The sequence below is a fragment of the Liolophura sinensis genome, chromosome 11 (genome assembly GCF_032854445.1).
Source record: "Liolophura sinensis isolate JHLJ2023 chromosome 11, CUHK_Ljap_v2, whole genome shotgun sequence".
In the NCBI taxonomy this organism is placed as follows: Eukaryota; Metazoa; Mollusca; class Polyplacophora; order Chitonida; family Chitonidae; genus Liolophura; species Liolophura sinensis.
In genome coordinates this window covers 8933583-8954139 of record NC_088305.1, presented here as the reverse complement: position 1 = coordinate 8954139, position 20557 = coordinate 8933583, and the positions used below count along the sequence as shown (strand labels likewise).

Sequence of the window (20557 nt, the reverse complement as noted above, 5' to 3'; positions counted from 1 at the left end):
CGCCGAAACTGTTCTGACGTCACGCTAGGCGAAAAACGGAGACGGGACTTACCAACAGTGTAGCTCAGGCGCTGCATAGTTAGGTGAGTCCACACGAGAAGACAACTTTGTCTAATGGAGTTCAAGCCAGCTAAATAGTCGCTGGACCCCCGGGTAAAAACTTCACGGGGATTTGTATAAGAAGTGGGATACAGCGTGAGATTAGCAGTGCCTCGGGCTTCGACCCAAGACACGCTTTCTTCCTAACTTTTTTTTCTTTTTCATTTTCTTCTCTGAGATTGAATGGGATAGCAAAGCTGGTGAGCTGTTTTACTGAATAGACCGACCTACGTCTATGTGTTAACTTGCATAGGTCGATATACTACTGCTATCTAGACCATAATATCTGTAATTGCAGCTCAGCAAACTTTCATAGGGGGATTTTGTGACGGATTCGTCTACAAGGACTTTGTGATTCAACGTTCACGGCAGTCTTTATTTAGTGTCTTGACGGAGCTTATCCATACGGAGGCTATTATACGGGGGGGCTTGAGAGCGCTGTCTGTAAGGCGCGCTCTGCTCTACAGGGCTGTGTTTACACGGGGAGCATGGGATGTACCTTCGACTGGCCGGCTGCAGAAAGCGTTCATCTTTCCCTGTGTAGTCAGCGTTGTAGTAGTACAGAGATGTCGACCAGGCTGTGTTGTTAAAGCTTTTAGCGCCGGTGTACGCAATGGAGCCGGGTACGGCCGAAGAAGGGCTGGCTGCCACCCCAGCTGAGGAGACCGCGTCACCTCAACGCACCCAGGGGACCATGTGGAAGCTTGCCCACCCGTACCAATTCGAGTCTATCGAGTTGGAGCGGCTGTACAAAAGATACGTGTACAAACTCCAACAGACATCTATAGCTTACCTACTGCTATTGTTTATCTTGCTGACCCTGAGTCTGGCAATCCTTCACTTCGTCCACCAGCCCCGCCCTACCGTCCGGGGACTGTACCAGGCCGGGCAGTGCATCGTCCTCATCGCTATCTTCATCTACATCTTCACACCGCTGATGCACGAATCACACTTTTCTATTTTGTGTTATATCTTATTGGTGTTCCTACTACTATTCAGTGCAATCGCTTTCCCCGTCAGTTTTGGTGAGCCCGGGGGTCAGGATTTATTCAGCCCCGCCGACGGGGTATGGGAGATAATGTTTGTGATATTTATGATATATTCGATGATGCCTTTACGGACATACGTGGCCCTTATGTTTGGCTTGCTCATACCTGTGTGTCACCTGGCCATATCACCTGTAATTGCTAACACATTTCCGGAGTTACTTTGGCGACAGGTAAGTCACGGGCTAATTGCTTTCATCAAATGTTTTAATATATCAACAACACACACTACACCTATAGACAGGAGGGGTCAGAAGATATAGTTATGAACGTTTATACGTCCATGTTTAACGCGTCCATCTTTCTGTATAATCTATGCGTCGAAACACACATTTATGCACCAGCTGTCAACCAGAATGGACGTTACAGGTAAATAATGGGCAGGCCAATTTCCAAAACGACGGTTAACAAGGCTGAAAATACTAAGAAAGCATATAAAATGTGACATTAGGACGGAATCAGGCAAAAATAAATAATCATCAGTTTTCAGTGATTTTGGAAAGATGCAAAGAATGTTCTAAGCGATTGAGTGAAATCAGTATGCAAATTGTGTCGTTCGTATATAAGTTGTCCATAATTGATATGTCCCAATTGAACACGATGAATATACTGCCTCTAGCCCCGGATTAGCGTTTTAATGATATTTAATATATACATACCTAGTTGCGGACAGAATAGTGCGCAAATTACACCCAGTTTGATTGTGGTCACTTCGCCTACGGCTTCCGGTGGCAATACAGCGTGATATGAACTTAAATTGCGCTGATTCATGGGGTGGCTGTATTAACAGATGGTTCTACTCACATTACTACTACACGTCTTATAAATTGCAGTTAACATCACTGCTTTATTTTTATTATTATTACCTACTTCTGCCTAAGCCATGTTGGTAGGGGGCGTCTAAATTGCTATTATTTATTATTTAGAATAAAACCCTAACTGAGGTGAATTGAATAGAGGCCGTTTTTCACCGCTTACGTGTGACCCATTTGCCAGACATCACACTGTCGTCGCTGCTCTGGTTTTACTCTCTATGCTGTACGTCTTTAATTATATTACACTTAAACAGGCATGGGTATATTTATTTCTTAATTATGACTCAATAATTCACCAAAAAAAAAAAAAAAACATGTTGCTCTACTCTGCAACACTTTAGAAATCGTCCATATCGGTGGTCCCACACTCTCTACTTTTTGATTCCTCAATTAAATCCGGGATGTGCAGCGCCGCGAGAATTTGATAGTCTTTGAGGTTGCGGAAGTTGTTTTTTTTTCAAAGTGAGCACTTATTTGAGGAGACATACGTTGTGAAGTGTTAGTGGAGGTCGTCTTCTCAATCTAAACCCACGCGACCTGACAGATGTAGAACCTATATGTAGAACATACAAGTGTTGACGGCGCAATGTGTCTTCCGTATCAATCGGTTCCGAAAATTTAACGGTGATTTACTAAATTACAGCAAATTTCCGCTCATATGGTGCAATATGCATAGTTCTATGAAAGATAGGACGAACTCTTTCAACTAATGCCTGAAGACAATGTATACGTTATGATTTTGTTCTGTTGCACTGTTTGAATTTTGATGTTGGACTGCTCTTGTTTTGAACAGCAACTTGTCTTATTTTCTGGCTACGTTTTCAATTATATTTTTATTATTTTATAAGGGGCCTCCGTGGCTCAGTCGGTTAGCGCGCTAGTGCAGCGTAATGACCCAGAAACCTCTCACCAATGTGGTCGCTGTGAGTTAAAGTCCAGCTCATGCTGGCTTCCTCTCCGGCCGTAAGTGGGAAGGTCTGCCAGCAACCTGCGGATGGTCGTGGGTTTTCACCGGGGCTCTGCCCGGTTTCCTCCCACCATAATGCTGGCCGCCGTCGTATAAGTGAAATATTCTTGAGTACGGCGTAAAACACCAATCAAATAAATGAAATAAATAAATTATTTTATAATTAATTGAATCATGAACCCATCTCAGTCTTATGTTATTCCTTTACTACATGTGTCATTATGTAACAATACTTTTCAGTTTGCTGTACCGTCAAGTAAGACCAAGTACTACTGCTCTGCTCATAAGCGTAAACTTGAACACTATTAGGGTGACTCCGGAAAACACTCGGCAGTTCCACGTCCGCTCTAAATACACAACCCCCCAACCCCACCCTTACTCCGACCCCAGTGCTGGTCTGCTTGTGGACTAGTAAGCTGTAGCGTGGAAAGCCCTTTTTTCCAAGTCAAACTGCCAAGCTGTTAACTGATGTTGTTGAAAGATATTACCAGACAAGTCATTTTACCATGCCAAGCGTGTGTTTCCAGTGGTTAAGAGATATTACATAGAAAAGCAATTTGCTATTACAATCTGACCTGCGTATGTACGAGTGTTATAAAACGGCATTTAGCTATATTGCTCGTCTTCAAGGTACCCGGGTAAAATCGTGTTATTGGAAACATTTTTGTCATCCCGTGAAGCTACTCTACATGTGCACCAGTAAAACTGAGGTAATGGAAATGTATTCCACGAAGAGGCAAAGCGCCCATATGTGATTGCAGATATATCATTCACAACGTGATTTCGAGTATGCCAAATTCATGTCCTTTTACATGGATGATATATGGACATTATGACTTGAGGCAAACGCAGAGGGCTTATCCGCGATGAACTTTGGAATTTTACTTTGCGTGTTTTTGTATTGAACAAAAACGAGGTGTTGTGAAGGGTACTGTGTAAATATGTATGTCGGAGTATCGCAAACATCATTATACCACAGAAGGTTTTCTTCCACGTTCATGTCATTTTTTGGCCGAAATTGGAAACGTGGGAAGTAAGTTTTATGGAGTATATACGGACGCTATGGTGAAGATAATCATATAAGTACAGGCCTATTAATACACATGACTGATTGTGCTGCAGCTTGATACCACTTACCCGAGTACAATGGTGGAATATAACAGGGCATTCAAGCTCGGCATCATGTTTTAAAGGATTGTCTCATTTTGCATAATCATATTATCGTGTACCGTGATCAGTTCGAGATAGACTTAACTCCACTACCGCTTATGCGTGACCAGACACCAATGATTCAATAATAACGTTGTTGTTAGTCATTCATATTTGACTGTTTGGCGGTGTGTATTTACTGAGAAAAAAAAACCCAGACATGGAAAAATTGTGTGTAGTATACATAGGCCTATGTGTGTGTATGCATATGCTTATTATAGTACATACATGTACCTACTGGTACTAATGGCTGAGCTATAGCACAAATCATTCGTTAGAATGGGGCTGCCATTAAACCAATATATATATATATATATATATATATATATATATATATATATATATATATATATATATATATATATATATAATAACGTTGTTGTTGTTGTTGCTCGGTTCGTTACAGGTTTTTGTTACAAGCCGGCAGACTATAGTGTCAGCTTGCTAAGTGCATACAAAAAGTATTTTATTGGTATTCTCCCTGGAGATTTTATCTATGTAGTCACCAGTCACGTGAGGGAATGTTTTGAACGTATTTGGTTTGAATGTATTTATTTGTTTATATCATTGATGTTTTATGCCGTACTCAAGAATATTTCACTTATACGACGGCCATCAGCATTATTGTGGGAGAGAACCCGCAACTCAGTTCGTCACACATTTTATCACAGGCATACATACTACAATGTCATCACACAAGGCGTGTGTTATTGGTATTTTGTTTAGAGATTTTATATATGTAGTGATCATGCGGTCACGTGAGTAGACGTCCGATTTGAATTGAAGAGCATGGGAACGTTGAATTCACCAGCCCATTTATAAAGGGGCTTCCCCTAAGATGATCACTTGACATTGTTTACTTAACATCGTGGCGATTATTTGTCTTCCTTTGAAAGGCGGAATGAGGCCCTAAGTAGCACTCAAACAATGTATGTGCTCACAAGATGTTATCAGTGCGCATTTAGAAAATGTACCCCTACAACAAGAATATGTCAAGAGAAAGGTCTGTGAATTTGTGGCGTATCAAGTCAAGACAAATCTACATGTATAGTTTGTTGCATTGAAAGTTACCACCAACCAAAAAAAATCTCTCCAACGTGGCAACTAAATCTATGCATTCGTATATCTGCCGTCAACTAAGATGGACGTTCCACGTCAATAATCGCAAGGTCAGTTGAGAAATCATGCAAAGATAAGCAGAACGAAATCACATCAAACATCTTCCATAGTTGTCTAAGTGCTTTGCAGATGATTTAGTGGTGTTAAAGAAGTTCTCTGTGAGAAGTAATGTCACACGTCAGTTGTGTCCGATCTTCCACGGTTTTATATTTTCACAAACCACAAGTTCTCAGGTGCCTGTCGTAATCACATTACGTGACCTGTGCGCCACGATCTTATACGCTGACATCACCGCTAATCGTGATGATATATTTACCAAATAATTCTGAAATCTCTCGTCCCTTTAGGATGCAAAATCTCCGTGAACCACATGTAAGATTTATGAGATAGTAAGAATGCCATCAGCAAATAATAATGATGAAAAATAATAATGATTATAATGCAGTCAGCAAATAATGTAATAATGACTAATAATAATGATGATAATGCAGTCAGCAAACCGTCCGGCAGCTTCTCTCCTTTATTATTCCCCTCCTTCCCCATGCACTGTTATTACCATCCCGTGCCGGTTTGTTGTGCCAGTCGATAACTGTATTAACTATACAATAACTATATCAAGTTATTATCTCGTTTATGTAGATTGTCTTCAAGCTATCGCTTTTATTGGATTACTTTTATGTTAATCAGTTAGTATTTAACATATGTCTATAGGGTAAACAGCAGACAGATGTCACGCTCTGATACCCCTCAGTTCCCCGCCCCAGGGGGTCTTCCGGTTCTTCTCCCTTATTCCAGACCCTGGTAGGTTGTACTACAGGTATTAAACATTCATGTCAAGAAAAAACTTGACATCACAAACCCATTCATGAGTCTTTATATATAGTCTGCAGGCATGTTGTTTTCCACCTTGTTAGATGATGACTCTAGTAGTATAATATCATCACAGCGTGTGCTCCTCTCTATAATCATGCTCGGGGACAATACAGAGTAGATTTTTTTTATTTATCAGTGTATTTGTTGATCTAGAATAGCGTCTGTTTTTTCTTTGTTGTTTTGTGTCTCCCTCATGTGATGTAGCATTGTGATTTGCAGCGTCGCGTAAGTGATTGTGTAAATAGCCATTTGTAAGCTGTGACAATACTCGAGGCTTTTTTTATCATGTTGTCTTGGTCGAAACCGGGAAGTCGATCTGTCCGTGAGTCAATCAGTCAATGACCTTGTCAGGTGGGCTAGTGAGTCTGTCCATTTCTCGATCTGCTCAGCTAGTCAGTCGATCAATCCACCTTGCCAGTCAAAAATCCATCACTCTGAGTGTCAGTCAGTCTGCACGAGAGTCAGTTAGTTAGTCAGAGTCATTGAGTGCGTCATTCCGTTAGTCTGTAAATAAGTCAATCATTCAATCAGTCCGCCAGTCTATCAGTCACTCAGCCTACCAGTCTGTCAGTCACTCAGTCAGTGAACCCTCCACTCTGTAAATTTCTTCAAGTTTGTTGTACCTGGACCTCTGTTAATCATGAATCCTGACTTGGCCACGTGACACACTTTGTAATGATGAAACACAAAGGCTTAATGAGATGTACCTATTTTCATACAGTATCATGCAACCATTCATTCTGTGAGGGAATCTTGTCGTTCAGTAGCTAATGGCGACAAGTGTGAGTCGAGACGGCATTTGAGAAACCAGTCAACTTCTGTTTACTTGTGGAATGTGAAGTATTTGAACAATGTAAGCACTATTTCTATACGAAGTTCGTGTATACATGTCTATACACTCTTCAGTACCATAGGGAAGTCAACAACGAGGTATATTATACTTCAGAGTTGTTGGATCTAAGTATTGACGGTGTCCTCTTTTTTTTTTATCCCGCTGTAGACAAGAAGTAGGATTCATCGCGAACAAAATGAAGCTAATTGATGTCTTCAGGCAAAGTTGTAAAACAAATAGCCTCAGGCTATGCCATTCGGGTACATTCTGTGCGTTGTCAGGGAAACTCGTGTTTTATCGTGTAGCCGCACGAGATTATCATCATATGTAGACAGCTGGATTTGAAACCCACTGCGATGTGCGCATGCCGTCAGTAATTTCTCCGCTGACTGAGAAGTTCTCCAACAGCAGAAAAAACTATTTGGACAAGTTTATAACTGGGATAACCTGTCTTTCTCTCTTACTTTCGTACACAACGTGTGATGGTTAATGAACAGGGAGCGCTTAAAACTCCACGGTGCAACTGATGTAGAATAGAGAGGACGTGATGAGTCAAGAAAAGCTGCACATAGAGTTGGTTGGGTTAACAAGGGCTTGATACAAAAGGATATTTTATTACATGCACGACTCATGAGGTGCCGAGTATGTCAAATACGTGAGAAAGGTGAACGACATTAAAACTCATGCATTTAAACATGCATTACACTTCTAAAATATATAGATGCAGGATGTCGTAAAACCGAACTTTTATCTGATAATGTTAAGTCTAACGCTTATGGCAGTGGTGGAGGTGAGATAGCGTTTATGGTGTTAGAATAACACTTTTTACAGTGTTGGAAATTTCACACTTTAACACAAAGTGTTTACAATGTAACATTATCTTATGTCAAATTAACATTTTTATTGATGTTGTGTAACATTATGTTATTCTTTGCCAGGACTCAACACGCGGCGTAACTTTGTTTATTTATTTATTTGATTGGCGTTTCCCACGTACGGCTGCGGAGGAATCCAGTATGGGCTGGACTTGAACTCAAAGCGACCTCATTGGTGAGGGGCTTCTGGGTCATTACGTTGCTCTGGTAGGCCAACTACTTAGGCAACCGAGACTTCGGTGTAACTTTTGAGGTGCTGATAGCCACATTCTACGGTATTTAACATGTTGTATCATTTCAAGACTTTAAAAATGTTGATATCTTAAAATTTACGTTTTAAGAGTGTGTATTACGATTGCATTTGAGCGGAGAACGGTACTGATGGGCTACATGGCAGCATTCATGCATTTATGTATGTATAGTCTCTTAGGTTGGCGTACCTAGCCATGGATCTATGCGTGGAAACAGACATTCGTATACCAACAGTCAATCAAAATGGACGTTCCCGGTCCAGCAGTCAACCAAAATGACATTCTCGGTCCAGCAGTCAACCAAAATGGACGTTCTCGGTCCAGCAGTCAACCAAAATGGACATTCTCAGTCCAGCAGTCAACCAAAATGGACATTCTCGGTCCAGCAGTCAACCAAAATGGACTTTCTCGGTCCAGCAGTCAACCAAAATGGACATTCTCAGTCCAGCAGTCAACCAAAATGGACATTCTCTGTCCAGCAGTCAACCAAGATGGACGTTCTCGGTCCAGCAGTCAACCAAAATGGACATTCTCAGTCCAGCAATCAACCAAGATGGACGTTCCCGGTCCAGCAGTCAACCAAAATGGACATTCTCGGTCCAGCAGTCAACCAAAATGGACGTTCTCGGTCAGTATTCGCAAGGTAAATTTCCCAAATGACGTTTAACACAAACCACATGTAACAAAGAACTAAGAAAGTTCATGTACATGAAGTACGAGATTTTGGCGGCATCATGCAAAGAGAAGCAGTCAAGAATTATCCGCGATGCTGAAAAGACGCAAGGCATGTTTAAGGCGAATGAGTGAAATCAGTTCTTAAATCGTGTACTATGCTGGTATATAAATTGTTCATGATAAAATTTGTGTATTAGTTACGCTTTACTGGCTGCTGTACATACATCCAGCGCGGCGTTCTAATTCAAGACGATGGATATACTGCCTTAAGGCTGACTCGAAATGAGCAGGTGAAAACCTGAGAAAAGAAGTTGTGATCCGGCAGTTTAGCATGTTGCACGCATCTGGGAACAGTATCACTAAGCTACAGCATCTAAAGGGAAAAAAATGCAAGAACGTCTGTACTGCGCTGTTATTCACTGCACGTGCAAGGGAACAGGGTGGCATCTTTTCACAGGCCCATTAACTAGTTTTATACATAAAGGCAAAAAGTGCCTGCGTTTTCTAGCAGAAAAATAAATATTACATATCCTGCTTAATAGACAGAGCTTGTTCGAGGCGAAGTGTTTCCGTTTATTTAAAGAAAAAAAGACAAAACATCAAAATTGTTAGATGGCACCAGACAAATTTTTACAGGAAAACGATAATTTTAGAAACAGGATGACAGACAGCCTGTAGAACTGTACAATAAACGTGTGATCAGCGTTATTTCATGAAGTAAATGTACGTTGTAAAACGTAATCAAGCGTATGTCTATTTATTGTCCAGAATGAATAAATGAATAGACCTTGACACGGCCATATTGTAACCGTATCGTGGCTTGCCCATAGAATTCGATGATACAATGATATCACCGCCTTTTCTTAGAAGGTGGTGACCGCTTCAGCCAACTTAAAGTTGGGAGACATGGGGTAAAATTTTAAAATGATTCTCGTTGCTGCCTCAGTTGTTGATCAGCATAACGAGACTGGGTGGAGTATCATGGTGTCTCGCCAGGGACTCGCCCTGCCACAAGAAAACACAGTGTATGAATGCACATGTATTACCCATAGACACACATACCTACGTTCTTAGAAGGGTGCAGCACTTAGATGTACACCAGGTCCATTTTTTTGTGAGATACCAAGTTAATAGATAGTCAGTTCGAAATGGTACCATGCCCCTTTGTGATGAGTAATATTTTTTGATAACTTTGCCGCCTGCCCCTTTCAATTCTAGCTTACAGAGTGTGAAGGGTCGGTACATCGCAAAGCGTGTCTGCTGTTACGTATGCCTGGTGAGCATGGTTCTATCATAGCAAAGCATATACATTGGTTGCTAGGGTACGGCTACGAGAACACAGTCTGACATAAGACTACATGTTCATTTTGTCTGCATCTGGAAATCAGAACGATTGTCGTTACTGCGATGAAGGCTGACGAAAAATACATTTAGTGCTTAGTTTCATGTGGTTGTTGCTTAATGCTATGCTGATTAATTATATGATGGGAGTGCCGCGAGTAAACCATCGACCGTTGGCTAGTTACTGGCGGACGTTTCCACATGTGACGTGTGAAATACTGTGTGCACATCCAGTTTCTAACAGAAGTCTTGTACGAACTTAAGACTGCGCAAGCGGCCACACGAGCCTCGTCGACCATTTATTGTCAGCAAGTCCCCACAAGCAGTGAGAGAGGACATCTACACATTCCGCGTCCAAGGGGACGGATTTGAACCTCGTGGGTCCTAGCGATTGAAAACCAACTGCTTTTACGCGCTAGACCATGTCTCGACTTCAACAGATTTATAAAGTTGAATGAAAATGGAATAAAAGTCTGATTTCATAATTAGCAATTCAACGGTTAAATGTCTTGCATCCCCGTATATCTGCACTGCATTAGGAACTGTCGAGACAGCAAAACCACATTGTAAAACCACTTCGGGAAACCGGGAAGTGTGTGTTGTGGACACAGTTTTCCTGATTGTGTATAGCCTTAAGGCTTAATATATCGTCTAGGGGGATGTGAGGGTATGTGTTTTTTGCATGGGTTCATGTACCCAGTTATATGCGGGTACATGGAAATACCACGGAAATACCAGCGGTGACTTCGTGCCATAACGTCTGTCTATGGAATTAGGAACTGGACATCGACCGACGTTCGGGCCTGCAAGGGATTATGTGCACAGCACAGAATGTATTTCAGTATAAAGTCTTACATGTACAGGCGATATTATACTGTTTTGTAATATCAGGATAGCGTGGTACGTCGGCGAGAGGCACAGAGGAATGTTAAATTAGTCTTCGCCAGCATGATTGGGGCGATTTGTCCGTCGATGGTGTGTTATGGTATTCTGTAACCAGGCATTCGCAGGGTAAAAACCATTAAAGGTACATATTGTGGGTTTACACAATCTGTATAATTCGTTAAAACAAAAAGGAAAAGTACAAATCCCCTTTAATCCCTTGTGAGTGCCAACAGTAAACCGCCGACCTTTGGAGAGTCGAGGGCGAAATTTAGCACCTGTGATGTACACATTTGAAGTTTGCACATCGACCCATTCACCCGTCCTCTAATTGGATGAGCAACTGTTGCAGGCAGTCGGAGGGAATCTGAATTGCTGCTCATACGGTACAACGGACATCGTATAGCACGTATCTTTTATCATCATGGCCCCACAAAAGCTGACAAGTGTGGGCTGGATCTACGGACCCTCTATTTCCGTGTAAACCATTGCTTGTGTTAAACATTATTGTATAACATGCTACTTCTGCTCGGCCTCTGAGCAAAAAGTGGCATGGAAGCTATTACTTTTTTACGTCTTTATCCCCAAGAAGGTACCATGTGCCTGCATTTACACCAAACGGTGTTACGCCTGCTGTGTGTAACGGATTATCGAATGCTCGCCTACGCAGTGATATACACACACGTGCTTAATTAATTGTTGACATTCCAGGTGCTAATTACCTGTCGTAATGCCTTGGTGGTTGATGGCGAAAATCGATGCTGGGGTTCGTTATTAACGCCATATACAGCGGAAACATTTGATTAAGAGAGAACGCCCGGTCTGGAAGGCCGCCATGATCGATTGATTATGCTGTGATCACAGGGGACATTAGGGACGTGTTGATCAAACTCTAACTATTTGTTCGACGAGGATGCAGAATGATTTCTAGCAAGAGCTCCGTTTGCTATTCCCTTAAAAGAAATGATTGACACCATGTGCTGTTTGTATTGTACTTTTCACTTGACATAATGGATAATGTACGTGGAACGCTTGAAGGGTCACTTCAGCAAACAAGTCGCTGTAAATTCCCTGGTACAATTATTACAGCGATATATTCAGCTGTAATTAATTGGAATGGTAAACAGTTTGATGGAATTGATCTTCCGCATGTTATCATCTGCGTGTGATACTTTTTTATATCCTAATTGTGTTGAATATAGCATATTTTTAGTCGCACTGTTTGACATAGTTAGGCTTACTGACATTATATATAAAAAGACATCATTTGTTCGCGTTGACGTGGATTATTTTGCGTAGACCTAGATGTGTTTTGCGTAGAGGTGGATTTGTTTTCCATGGTACTTACTCTGTTTGGCGTAGACCTAGATGTGTTTTTCGCCACGCTGGATTTGTTCTGCATAGGCCAAGGTTATTTTTATACACTGCCGGACGGGTTAGAGACCTAGGTGTTTTAGGCCCAGACTTTTTGTATAGGTGTTGATTTGTTTTCTTTAGGCCTAGATTTCTTCTGCATTCGGATAGTTTTGCCCTGTCAAAAACAATGGTATCAATCAATAATTTGGTTCATAGCTGAAATACCGTACGCTACAAGGTATGATGCATGGAGGTGCAGGCATTCATACATCTAATGCAGATAAAACTAATTTCCCGCGAAGGGTGTTTTTGAAAACAAATTAGCCACCACTGTATGATAATGGGCATCTGAACACATACACTGGAGTTCTTACATACTAAATCAAGCAATTCGTCCCTTGGCCAATGAGATCGCGTCTTCGAGTCTATTTGTTGTTGATTCGAGTGAGACATTAAATCATGATTTTTTTCAGGTTTTTCGGTGTTTTTTCCTGGCTGTAGAACTGTTCCTTTACCCATTAAGCTGAGTGCTGTATAGACTTTTGGGCCCTACGTTTGTGATAAGAATTGATTTTTAACGGCCTTCATTTACGTGTGATTTTAATCTAATTCCCTCTTTCTGCGCTTTGACTTTCATTACACATGGTCTTTTACTCTTGTTGCGTAATCACTCTTTTTGTACATTTGTTCTCATTGCGCTTTCACTCTGCCTTGCAAACGTTTAAAATGATAAGACTATATACTTTAATCGTTTCCCGCCCTGCCCAGCACTATAACGCGATTCCTGATTGGACAGATTCTCAAGGTGTTTACCTGGAAGACACCGGTATAAATAACAATGTATTCATTAATATCGATCTTTAACGACTTAAGGTCGAATAACGGAAGGGATCGCGCGGGTAGTGTACATGTCGAAACCTTCATCCTCATGGATACCGAAACCTTCATCCTCATGGATACCGAAACCTCTATCCTCATAATATATTCAGTACTGCCCACGCCTACCCAGAGTGGGCACAGGGGTGGCGGAGGACTCCCTGTGGCAAACGGGAAGTGTTCTTTTCATTAATCAATACACCCGTGATCCACTTCGTCTCAAGTGCAGGCTATATTACGTGACTTCTCGGGCATCCAAACGTAATCCACTCTCTTCAAGAGTTTTTCTGGGCGTTCATTTTTTCGCCGTAGCCAATTCTGGATTCATTCCATTTGATGTTCCACACGAAACTAGCATCTTCTGTGATTACTGCCTACTTCCTATTTGGGTTATTGATTTACAATCGTGATTGTGTTGCACCACTTCTGGTCACCGGTGAAGCATATGAGGCGTAAAGGTTACTGGTACTTATGTTGTAAAGCAGTCAACAGCTGGCTTGTGTTGCGTTGGGTAACCTCAACGCCATTGAGTCTGTACTGTGAGTTTTCAACATTCGTGAATGACTTACATGCAGCTCGGAACCATTGCCAACAACGGCCACGCACTGTGGTGGCAGAGAGTCTATACAGAATTGTCCGCATCTTAAACTGAAGGTCCGAGGTTCAGTCCAGTATTTGGGCATGGTGCTATAACAAGTCAAATAAATAAAACAAACCTATGTGATACTGAACCAGTGATCATTGGATGGTGCCAACACGAACGCCGTATCTCTGCAGCATGCAAGTGATTCGCGCAGCGAAGGAGTACTGTTTGAAACTAAAGGAGGGGAATCACCTCTATGCCATTTTAGGAGCTAATATCCCGATATGACAGTAAATATCTGAAGGCAGTGCGTAATACCAGATAATCCCTTAACCCCATAAGCCTACCGTTATCCCGTGTGGTACCTTATTCTCCACAAAGACCCTTCCAGCTTGATTATGTATAAAAAGCTTACATATACATAGCCCACATCACCATAAAGCTTACCGCGCTGAATAGCTTGGCCGTCATGATGTAAACCTACTCCGAAGTTTGATTTGGTTGAATGATTGACTTGGTTGGTTGGTTGGTTGATTGATTGATTGATTGACTGACTGATTGATTTGTTTATTTGATTGTCGCTCAACAATAAACTCCAAATAAAAAATAGTTCACGTATACGATGACGGTGAGTTTTATTGTTAGAGGAAATAAGGGTGCATGGGATAAACCACCGACATTTGACAAGTTACTGACCAACTTTGTCATGTGGACGCCGCCCACATATGAACACTTTATTAGTGGAAGACAAGTAAACTGCGTAAAAGGCACGACAAGCGTCGTCGATCGTTGCTTGTCATTAAGGCCCCACAGGCAGTGAGAGCAGGCGAATCTTTAAATTCTATGTCCAAGGCCGTACGCCGGTATCAAAACAGAATGGGCTAAAATGTTTATTTTCAATTAACGAGCCCCTTTTTTTTAGCTAGTGGCAAATCATCGATGACTGTTAAACGATTCTCTCTAAACGATTTTACACGACACAACAGACCGGTCGGGTTTGCCTATGTGAAGCTTCCAAGAAGCTGAAGTTGAATTTGTGTGTGAAAGCGATGGGCTATTTGTGCAGTTGATTTATTGCATCAGGCCTTTACCACTATGCCCGGAGAGGCCCATAGTAGATAGGTTGGCGCAGAACGTTTTGTTTAAGTTGCGTTAAATGTTATGGTTTTATGTGTGTCCGTGCTCTGTAATAGTAGACTGTTCAAATGCACCTATCTGTTGAAGGTTGTGTCAGCGAAGATCCAGCCGTTACAAGTAGCGTATATTCATCGTGTTGAAGTAGATCGCCTCGTTGGATATATGAACAGTTGCAATCATACCTCAACTGAGATACATATTTTATTATTGAGAACTTATCTACAAGCGTGGTGCACTTTTTAAGTACTGATTTCACTCTTTCGCCTAGAACATATAATTATACCTTCGGCATTTCCAACATCACTGAAAACAGTTGGCTGCTTCTCTTTGCACAATTCCGCCCTAATTTCGTATTTTATGTATTTTCTTTGTTCTTTGACGGTTTGTGTCAAACATGGTTTTGAAAGTCGGCTTTGCGATTATTGACTTGAAACGTCCGTTTTGGTTGAAGGCTGGTATACGAATGTCTGTGTCGATGCATAGGTTTATTGTTTCATTGATTGATGGGTTTAATGCTACTTTCAGTATTATTAAGATAATATCAAGCCAGTATCTCCTTGCAACAGGCTGTCCCATTGTTGTCATAGTATAGTGCTGCTTCAGTAGATTACCATTCCGATTTTAAAGTTCCAGGTCTAAGACGACTAGAGTTTGATCTTGGTCCGTTGCTGGTGATGCCAATGCTCTCACTGCTCGGTCACTCGAAAGTCTGTGAAATATTGCACCAATATTTCCTGATAAATAGACCGTGATGAGTGTTACTTAATTAGCTATTTTTATTACCAAATACGCATGTATTCTGTCGTTAAAGTGTGCATTTGGCTGCATTACGTCAACTCATGACCCCTGACCCCTCTTTATTAATTTAAAAAATGATCATTCAAAAAGGCTTCGAGTTTGCTCAAATATTTTTGTGCACTAGATACGTCCGCTACTTTGATTGAATATCGATCTGTTAATATTATCAATTGTGCTTAGACGGTTTAAGGAGAAATACCCTCCGGGTGATATCCAAAATGAATCGAGCTCGAAGTCGAAATGAGATCGATTTTTCTGCAATATATTGAAGAAAAATGATACCTTTTTCCCTGTGGATGATCGATAATTTTATGTGAAAGAGGCCATGGCTTCTCAAGCCTTTTAAGCACTCCCTCCGTTGGATTGTCATTTGACCGTAACAACCAAGAAGTTCGAGGGTATCTGACACAAGATCCCTTCCGGTTATATTTTGGTATTTGAAGCCGGATTTCATCGGTTACATGTAACCATTTGCCAACTACCACACTGTTGAAACCGCTGCTGTTAACTCTAACTGAGGTAAATTGACAAGAGATCGTATTTCACCGGTTAGGTGTAACCATTTGCCAGCTAGCACGTTGTCGTCGGTGCTCCGGTTTTTCTCTCTGTGCTGTACATCTTAATTATATTACCCTGTATACTGTAGTCGCTTGTATTGGATACCTGTAAAAACCAGAATTCTAGTGGTGGATTGAAAGTTCCAAAGGATTAGTCTCTTGGCATTGATTTCACAGCATTTTGAGTAATTCCAAACCAATGACATCTGATAATTTGCAGTTAACACCATTGCATTTTTACCTAATTTTGCTTAAGCCAACGGGCGGCCTAAAGTGTTACTTTCTAAGAATATAAGTGAACAGTTAGAATAAAACCCTGAGGTAAAATGATAAGTGGCCAAGTAGTTCTTAGTATCATGTACAACGGTTGAGGAGATTTCTGTGTTCATTCCGTGCACAGAGGGGATCTGTGTTTAGAGTTCATCTCACTCGTTCCCATGGAGGAAGTCTCCGTTTGTCAGTGCGCCCTACATGAACTTCCCCTCAAGATTTAAGACTTGTTGACATCCAGATGACTATTAACCATTCACCGTCGCCTTTGTTTTCACCACCCGAGTCACATATCTCTTCAACGCCTGCATGCATTTCACAGCCGATGTAAATTTTTTCCAGCGTATTTTCCGACACGACGGTAGATTCTTGAACCAGAACCCATTGCTCTCTTAGTGTTCTTGAAGTGCAGTGTGTGCAACCAAAAATGCCTGGCCATTTTCAACCGAGAACTTCAGCGACATTTATTCTTCTGCTGAGAGTGAAGCCTCTCTGCATATGAAGTGCTGCACTTGATGCCTGCCCGCTCGCCATGTCAAGTGTTGGGATAACGCACCCAATGCTCGAAGGTGAACCTAGCATTTTTATACGGACAGAACTAATGTATTACTGCTGTGTAAACATCTCCGTTTTACAAATTCTTTTGCTAAAACGAGTCATGGCGTTTTGTATCGATTAATAAATATAATAAGCAATTGTTATCGTTCTCCAAGCGATTAAGAGCCTGCAGAAAAAATCTGTTGGTCAAAAGTGTTTGTGACCTTTGACCCAAAAGAAAAAATGGCGTGTCAGTGATCGCTAAGTGGCTCTGATATTTCCAAGGCCACTAAGTCTGGGCTAGAAATCTTCACCAGAAACATTGATACTCAGAAAACATTTGGTTCCGAGATTATCCCAGGATTTGACAGTTTCCTATGAAGTTAAAGAAAATACAGAAATACTAGTTTAAGATGGTAGGGTTGAGCCTTGCGTGACCTTTAGTCTTAGTTCGGGTTATTTTTGGATCCATAGTTTAGTAACCGCCTTAGCGGTGTTGGGAAGTCTGTGTATACATCCATGTGAATCGTTGATGGTAGCCATATGTTCCTTGTATTTAAGGTGCGCAGGTTCTCTCAAAGAGCCAACCGTGTTCCAGTGGAACAGCTCAGTACACCGATTACATTTACTATCGCTGCTGTAGCCGAAGACACAGGTCTGGTTATCTTATACCAAGACAAGCTACACATCTAAAACGCTCCAGGGTGTTCTCTCGAAGCTTCGGGTCCCTGTTATGTCCCAGCTTGTACCGACCTACGTTCCCATCACATAAACCTTGTATATGTGTTTTCTTTTTATCTTGGGGCCTGGCTGACTCACATGTTTAAAGCGGTGCCTCGCTGCGACTGTCAGGGCCTTTATCAGAGAGGTCGTGTGTTCGAACCCAGCTCTCGCTGTTTCGACAACGGTTTTTAGTGTAGGGGATTGTCAGGTTTACTCTGAACACTACGGTTTAATCAACCAATAACTCATATAAGTAAAATAAACGCCTTGAGTACGGTTGTTAAAGGGCAACCATTCTACAGGATGTATTACGAAAGTTACACAGATTGGTTACACTGACATTGTATTCTAGTATAAAAGCCTATATTTTGAGTTTCATTCCCTCCCTCATGACAGTGTGTTTTGCGCTATTCAGTAAGTACTTTAAATCGGAATGTGTTTCGAAAATATAACAGATGGTTAGAAACTTTATATCGTCTTTCGATTCTTAGTGTCCGGCGGAAAGCCTCGTCACAGAACAGTTAAACAATTCAAAAGTACAATAAACCAACAACTTATTACGACAGTGAATCCTGATTGGCGCTTGGCTGAATAACATGCGCATTGACACTTTTCCTGCTCTCCAATGAAGACAGCTTCACGTTCGCAAACGAATAAACCAGTCATAATTTAGAACATCGGAAGGATTTCTACGACTGTGAGGTAACGCGAGACACTGTGTCCTGCGAGACTATATTCAAGGCGGTAACAGACAGTTCGATAAATTGGATTTGTAAAGTAGACATCAGATTGAGGTATAGCTATAGGCTGGTTCAGGTTTAGTGTCCATATTAATCGGGTTTTACATGCGCATGACAACATAAACTCGAAAGCTCTTAAACGTCTACGGTTTTGATTCTCACAGGTTACAGAATCATATAAATTCCTTTTTGTACAATGTGGAACGCGCGAAATCTACGTTGAAAGTAAGAAAAGCAAAACACCTAAATGTATTTCCTCATATATACGATGTGTTCAAGTTTCAACCGACCAACAAATTACGTGCTATTTGAATTTAAAAATATGAAGTTGATGACGTCAACTTTAACATAGACGCCGTATATTTATAAATGTAAGGGTCGCATTTACAAGACAGTGTGATCGGAGATGGGATAATTCTGTCAGCAGCCCCATTACGGTCTTGAAGCAGCACAGACAGTTAACTGCAACATCTGTCTTCCGCTATGCTGTGGGCACGGTGTATGCCCAGTGGTCAGTCCAGGGCTGAAAATAAAAGGGGAAGAGGCATCGTGTATGAACTATTAAGAATTCCTGCCTAGTGTGTATAATAAAAAGCCCCTCGGGCTGGTTTAATCAGTGCATACCGACCCATACATCTTACTGAATTCGTCCCTATACTGTCTGATGGATTAATCGCAAATATCTTTTTTGTAACATATAATAATATATTCTATACATACTAATTATTTCCTGCAGTGTTATATAAAAAGTCGATCTAATTTGGATCAGACACGACCGTGTTACTGGGCTTAAATTTGCATGATTGCCACCTGGGGACATATACATCTGCAATCTGATGGATCTCAGGTATATCATTGAAAGCAATGTTGTATGGACAGTTTTAATTGTGTATGTCTCCAGGTGAAAGAGTTCCTAGTAATCAACCAATTTATTTCCGCACTGAGTATGGTTGATATAGTACATTTTTGAATTCCACCGCACGCCAAGAAGTTTTAATTCGTTATTTCAGTAGAATTCAACTGAGTAGGCCAGAACTCCTGTAGGTATCAACCGACATTTTATTTCTTTGATAAACTGAGTGATCCGTTTGGACAACACGAAATTAGAAAATTTAAAGAGAAAAACAAAAGCATATTTTCAGAGAAATACTATAATTTTGTTGGTATGTTTATAAGTCTTATGTTATTAGTATAATAGTATGCAATGGATAAGTATTGATCTGTTCTGAGACATCTATATTTCCATTTATTTCTTTACTTATTGGTGTTTTACGCAGTACTCGAAAATATTTCTCTTATACTATGGCGGACAGCTTTATTCTGGGAGGCAACCGGACAGAGCGTGGTGGAATTCCACGACCATCTACAGGTTGCTGCTAGGCAGACTTTCCCACATGAGCTGGCATAGCTTACATAATAATTTACATGCTGATTACGTGTCCTGGTGATGAAATAATTATGACCGATGTTGAATTAATGCATATCGGGTAGCAGATTATACAATAACCAGTCTTCTTTTCTGAGCATCCAGCAGCGAGTTAGATCAGCCCCCGCTTTGAGATGTTTTAATTACATGTAAATTTTATTGAGGTTTACGATTCAGGCCAAGTCAGAATTTATTTCATTGACTCGCTCTGAGGTAAACCACGTCCTCAACAGGTACCTGGTATTTCTCTTCTCCGCCATAATGCTGGCCGCTGTGGTATAAACGAAATGTTTTTGAGCACGGCGTAAAACACCAATCAAATAAACACCAATCAAACAAACACCAATCAAACAAATAAATAAATAAGATAATTCTCCCCACTTATTGCGGACACTGGATTTGAATCTCTTTGAGATCATTGCTGAAAGGCTATATTGTCGCCTTTGATGAAAAACTGTCATTAGACCTCTCGGCAAATGAATGAATATCCATTGTATGCGTATAACAGGTGAAATCTGGCCTCTTTTCAGTTTATCTCAGAGTATTAATCTAACTGATCAAGAAATGCTT

At 41.0% G+C, this 20557-nt stretch overlaps 1 protein-coding gene across 1 annotated transcript in view; it reads left to right on the top strand.

The window, feature by feature from the left end:
- Positions 1 to 230: 230 nt before the first annotated feature.
- The window catches only part of LOC135477484 (adenylate cyclase type 1-like), a 101126-nt gene continuing 80799 nt past the window's right edge, over positions 231 to 20557 (top strand). The window contains exon 1 of the mRNA XM_064757602.1: positions 231 to 1318. Coding sequence (XP_064613672.1) covers positions 713 to 1318 — 606 coding nt within the window. The 5' untranslated portion in view covers positions 231 to 712. The remainder of the gene's footprint in view (positions 1319 to 20557) is intronic.